We start from the raw sequence: 6,116 nt of genomic DNA, 5'->3' as shown, positions 1-6,116 counted from the left end.
GGTCGTAGAATCGCTTGAACTCGGGAGGCAGTGGTTGCAGTGAGCTGAGATTGAGCCACTGCACTCCAGCCGGAGGGGACAGTGAGACTCCGTCCCCCACCCTCCCCAAAAAAGAGGGGTTGAGACTAACACCAGGAGGTGGGCAAGCGGCATTGAACAGACCTGGGGAGCGGGCAGAGCTCTGGCCCTGGGGAGCTGGCCCCAGGGAGCTGGCCCCTGCAGCACCTCCACCTCCACCTCCTTGAGATGTTGGCGGTGGCCCCTGTGAAGTTTGGCTTGGAAAGGTGGTGCCTGGCTGCTGGAGGACAGACACAGGCTGGGTACCTGCAGCTCCATCTGAGGGGTGGGGTGGAGGCACCCCAAGGAATGTGCTCGCTGGAAGCCCAGACAGCCCTGCCCAGCGCCGCTGCAGTCCCTGGGGCCTCCTAAAGCCAGACGGGGCGGGGGTGAGAGCAGGACCCTTTGCGCTCCCAAGCCAGCCGGGTGGCCTTTTAGGGAAGTTGTTCTGAAGCCCGATGCTTGTGGCTTCCCCATGATTTATGTCATTTACGAGGGATGTGTCCTAGGGAGAAGTTTGGCTCCTGGGTCAGCCCTGGGGGCTGGGGGTGGTTCTCTTGCCCTACCTCCTGGCTCTGCCCAGGTGTGGCTGAGCAGCTGTCAGGGGAGGCCTGGGGGCTGGGCTGTGGTGGCTGCGGGGGACAGATCTGGGAGGTTACAGGCAGGCTTAGAGTTTACTCTGAGGACAGTGAGGAACCATGAAATGGGGTGTTGGGACTGGATTTGGGCTTTTACTTGATGCTAGGGGCAGAAGGATGATGGGAAGGTAAGACGGGCTGGGGGCAGAGCGGCAGGCCTTGAGTCCTGGTGGGGGAAGGCAGCGGGGGAGAGATGAGCTCTCACAATTTGGGCGAAATCGGGCCTGGGTGTGTGTGATGGGCGAGAGAAGCAAGGATGAGCCTGGTGTCTGAACCTTACAATGGTGGGTAGTGACTCCCCAAAATGAAAACCCGGAGAGTATGTACTGGAGGGTTTGGGGGCGTTGATGGAACAGCGGAGAGAAGGAAGTGTAGGGGACGTTGCAGGGATGTGTCCTGCAGAGCAGGATCCTGGCTGCAGCGTGGGGGTCTGGTGGGGCTGGGGTAGACTGAGGTCTGGAGTAAGGGAGGCCATGGGAGCCTGGGGCTGTCCTGGGAGAAGTGGAGGATGGAAGGGGCTGGGAAGGGGCTGGAAGGAACCTGCCTGGTTGTGTGCCCTTATGCATACATCTTAACACGCTCTTGGGTTTTTCTTCCAGAAAAAAAGAGCCAGAAGTGAGCGCTGGGAACGGAGTGGAGTCTCCGGTGTGTGCCTCAGACTGATGGTGTCCATGCGTTCGCCTCCGCCCCCACCCCTGCCACCACACTCGCCCAGTTCCCGCCGGAGAGATGACAGGCCCGAGGCCAGAACCGCCATCCCCAGGCCCCGTCCTGGGGTCTCTGTCCCCACTTCCGTCTGGCCTGGGAGCTCTGTAATTCCTGTCTCTTGGACTCTCCTGGGAAGTTCCCCGCTCTGCAGCTCTGGCCCAGGAGCTGCAGGCTGGGAGGGGGCAGCCAAGTAGCCAGAGCTGGCAGCACACCCAGAGATCCGGGGTCCCCCCACCCCCAAATCACGAGTCTGCCTGGAGCTTGCTCCCCCTTGCTTGGAAGCTGGACCTTCACTTGGTGACTGGTGCCTCTGCACGGACGGAGGACTCCTGGGGGTCCGTCTTACCGGCTCCGACCCCTCCCTTCGTGCCTGGTCTGGGACTGGGTCAGCCCTGGGGGATCAGAAGGGGCCATCTGGGCCCAGCTGTGTACAGCGAGAGCGGGCAGCCCCCTCCACTCCGCTCTGCTTCCACAAAGTCGGCTTCTGAGAGCTTGAGGCTGCTTCTGTTTATATGTGCAGGGCCCCGGGGGTGAAGGGTCAGAGAGACCGACACAAGGAGCCAGGAGGAGGGGCAGAGCGAGGATGGCTTTTCCCCGGAGACAAGCTGGGAAAGTCTGGTTGACCTGCCTCAGCCCTGCTCACCTCCTGGACTCAGGGTTCCCCATCCTGAGAGCAGGAGACGTTCAGGGTCACTGCCGCCCCGTCTGCCATGCAGAGGTCCAACTCGCCACCCGCGTCCCTGGTACCTGAGACCCCTGACATCCTCAGGTTCCTGACCATGGCGCCCTTCTACCAACCCAGGGTGCGGCTGCCGCACTGTACACAGCTGGGGGACTCTTAGCCTGGTGGGCTCTCCTGGACTCTTGGCCACACTCCTCGCCCCCTCCGCACGACACCCATGAGCCGAAAGGATGTCACTAAGGATGGCTGATTCCCCAAGGGCACCTGCTCTCCCTCCCTCCCTGCTGGAGGAACGCGTCATGTCAGATGAGAGGAAGATGGCCTTTGATGGACAGAATTTTTCTCTTAACTCAGCTTTTGCTACTTTGGCAACAACTAGCGAGGGATAGCAGAAACCTGCGCCAGGGCTGTCCCTGTGTCTTGGCCCCTCCTAGAGAGTGTGCGGACTGATGATTTTATATGTAAATCAAGACTCACATCCCTTTCCTAGTCCCCCACATCCAAAGCCCCTCAGCCTACCTTGCAGACCAATGGGCTCCATGTTCTGTAGCCCCCTCCCCCATACCTCCCCCCTCCTCCCTCTCGCAGGTTCTGGGGGGCCAGTGAGAGAAACAGTGGGGGAGGCGGGGAGTCTGGTGCCTGCAGAGATTCTCTGCTTCTTTCCTGGGGGGAGGTGGGGAGGTCTTAGCAGGAGCAGGGCCCTGTACCCACCTGCTGACATGCTGTTTGGTAGAGAAATAAAGGTCGTGTGTCTGGGGGAACAGAGGATCCTCAGTGTCTGTTTTCCCGGGGAGTGGTCCTGCCATCTCCACCTACAGGGCATCTGCCTGGGGCCCTACCACCTGCCCACACCCAGTCCAGGAAACGCTGAGCAAAGTTCGGGGGTTCACACATCACCAGGATTGTTCTCTTGGCCTCCAAGACAAGGCTCTGGAGACACACACTCGAGCGGCAGGTGCGGCGCCTGCACAGCCTCCCAGCTTCGGGATGCTTGCTCCTCACAGGGACGGTGTTGACAATTTGTGCACGAGTTCAAAGGCCTTTTATACATTTTGTTTTGTTTCATTTGTTTATGTAGCTATTTGAGACGAAGTCTCGCTCTGTCGCCCAGGCTGGAGTGCAGTGGTGCAATCTCAGTTCACTGCAACCTCCACCTCCCGAGTAGCTGGGAAGGCACGTGCCGCCGCCATAGCCAGATAATTTTTGTATTTTTAGTAGAGACGGGGTTTCACCATGTTGGCCAGGCTGGTCTCAAACTCCTGACCTCAGGTGATCGGCCCGCCTTTGCCTCCCAAGGTGCCGGGGTGACAGGCATGAGCGACCTCACCTGGCCCCTTTTATGCATTTTATGATCTGCATGTCACCCCCGAGGAAACAGGCTGGGAAAGTTCCATGATTGGGTCTGGGCAGGGCTGGGCCTGGAGCCTGAATCTCAGGGGCTCCTTTGCATCCCACAGGGGAGCCTCAATCCCAGCTCTTCTGTGGGTGCTGCAGCTCTCCTGCTCAATCTCCCTCTCCTCCTCAGATCCCGGGATCCCATCCCCACCGGCCCTTCCAAGACCAGCTCAAATGCACCTCACACCTACCACCTCCCCAAGGCTTCCCTCAGCTCACAGTACCCAGGGACCTCTGCCAGGCTGCCTGGGGTGAGCCGACTCACCCAGGTGGCCCTGACTTCCTGGAAGCCGAGGCTCTGGGAAGGGAGTCGCCATGGCCAAAACCCATCATGAAGGCTTGGTATCTAATCCTCCACTCAGCTGTCCTGGGAAGGAGACTCAGGCCCTGCCCACAGGACCAGAGGCAGGATTGTCTACATAATTTGCAGGGCCCGTCGCAAAAATGAAACCCTGGAGCCCTTTGACCCAAAATGACAAGAATTACAAAGACAGCAGAACATTCAACATTATGGCCAGGCGCGGTGGTTCACGCCTGTAATCCCAGCACTTTGGGAGGCCGAGGCAGGTGAATGACTTGAGGTCAGGAGTTCAAGACCAGCCTGGCCAACATGGCAAAACTCCGCCTCTACTAGAAATACAAAAATTAGCCGGGCGTGGTGGCAGGCACCTGTAGTCCCAGCTACTTGGGAGGCTGAGGCAGGAGAATCACTTGAGCCCAGGAGGTGGAAGCTGGAGTGAGCCGAGATCATGCCAGAGCCTGGGCGACACAGCAAGACTCTGTCTTTAAAAAAAAAAAAAAAGAAGAAAAAAAAAAAGAACATTAAAATTCACCAAACCGTGTGCTTAAAATGGGTGCATTTTATTGTTTGTGAATTACACTGCAGTACAGTTTGACTTAAAAAGGAAAAAAAGAGGTAGCAGCCACAGTAGAAGTGGGTTGGCACATGGCTGGCATGTGGGTGTAGTGGTTTCAGAACCCTCAGGACCGGGGGAGAAGTGCTCAGTGTTTGAGAGGCAGGGCCAGCCCCCAGGCGTTCTCTTAATCCAGAGCAGAGGGAGGAGGCCGGGAATGAGGGGAAATGGCCCCAGCACAGAGCCTTTTTGAGCACGGGGCCGGGTGCAGGTGCGTGGATTGCACATCCATGATGCCAGCCTGATGGTGGACGCAGCCCTCCCACCCCAACCCAGGAGCTCTCAGGTTCCTTAGCAGGCGGCCTGGGGTCGGCGCCTAGCTCACAGCAGGAACCAGGGTAGGCAGAAGGCACCTCCCTCCACATGGTCCATCGGTAAGACCTCTCATACCACAGAACCTTCTCATACACTTCATCTCCTGGTGTGTTCAGCCAGCCCCGGGAGATGGGCCAGGCAAGGGCTAGGGCTCCATTTACGGATGAGGAACCCGAGGCCCAGAATGGGCAGGTCATGCTGTCCCCAAGGCCCTCTGGTGATCTGAGCATCTAGCTTGCATCATGGTGGCTAGGCAGGGTGTGAGGCTCAGATGGGCTGGGGCGGTCGGCTCCAAGCTTCCCAGCCACGCTGCCTCCACCCCTACCCAGGCCGGCCTGAGTCCAACTCTGTCCAGCCCACAGCATGGAGCCCACAGGCCAGGATGGGGCGGCCAAGGTAAACAGAGGTCTCCTTACCTCACAGCTGCTTACCCAGGAGGGAATTCCGGGGCAAGCCCTGGCACGCTTCTAACTGGCAACTACCAAAATCCTCCTGGGGACCCTGCCCCTCCAGAGACCAGGACTCTGTGCTCCCCAGACCCCACGCTCCAGTCCTCACAGCGGTGGGAGGGCCCCCGGTGGGGCTGCGTTAGGAGAAATGGAGGCACAAAATCAGAGCAGGGAGGAGAAGGGAAGCTGGACATGCGCACAAAGGCCCCCGAGTGTCCACAGTGGCTTTACCCAGCATAGGCCCCAGATGTCCATGAACTGATGAAGTTAAGCAAGCTGTAGTATGTCCAGGCAACCGAGAGGAACCAACCATCGATGCACGCAACCGCCACGTGAAGCCTAAACCGCTGGGCTGAGCAAAGGCGGCCAGACACAAAGGAGCTCCTCCTGCCTGATTCTACCTGCCTAACGCTCTGGACGAGGCTGCACAAATCTGCAGTGACAAAGCGGGTCAGTGACTGCCTGGGCCTGGGGGTGCTGGGGAAAGATGGACCACAAACGGGAGGCGGGGGCATTCTAGGCTGATGGATTTGGAGGGGGCTGGTGCATTTGTCAGAACTCATTAAACCGTGTGCCTAACATGGGTGCATTTTATTGCATGTGAATTACATCCCAAGACAGTTGGATTTGAAGGAAAAAAAAAAAAAAGACTGGGCGTTGTGGCTCACGCCTGTAATCCCAGCACTTTGGGAGGCCGAGGCGGGCAGATCGCAAGGTCAGGAGTTCGAGACCAGCCTGGCCAACGTGGTGAAACCCGGTCTCTACTAAAAATACAAAAATTAGCCAGGTGTGGTGATGGGTGTCTGTAATCCCAGCGACTCGGGAGGCTGAGGCAGGAGAATCACTTGAACCCGGGAGGCGGAGGTTGCAGTAAGCTGAGATCGAGCCACCACACTCCAGCCTGGGTGACAGAGTGAGACTCCATCTCAGAAGAAAAAAAAGAAAAGAAAAGGAAAAA

The 6,116-nt window shown here is 58.3% G+C and overlaps 1 protein-coding gene across 1 annotated transcript in view; it reads left to right on the top strand.

Annotated features, from left to right (window-relative positions):
• Nucleotides 1–2,851, top strand: part of ATP2A3 (ATPase, Ca++ transporting, ubiquitous) — a 30,862-nt gene extending 28,011 nt beyond the window's left edge. Inside the window, exon 20 of the mRNA XM_011980456.1 lies at nt 1,295–2,851. Within this exon, the coding sequence (XP_011835846.1) occupies nt 1,295–1,358 (64 nt within the window). The 3' untranslated portion in view covers nt 1,359–2,851. The remainder of the gene's footprint in view (nt 1–1,294) is intronic.
• The last annotated feature ends 3,265 nt before the right edge of the window (nt 2,852–6,116 follow it).

This window comes from Mandrillus leucophaeus, unplaced genomic scaffold (assembly GCF_000951045.1).
Source record: "Mandrillus leucophaeus isolate KB7577 unplaced genomic scaffold, Mleu.le_1.0 Scaffold212, whole genome shotgun sequence".
In the NCBI taxonomy this organism is placed as follows: domain Eukaryota; kingdom Metazoa; phylum Chordata; class Mammalia; order Primates; family Cercopithecidae; genus Mandrillus; species Mandrillus leucophaeus.
The sequence above is the reverse complement of the archived record's forward strand: the minus strand, read 5'-3'. Positions and strand labels throughout refer to the sequence as shown.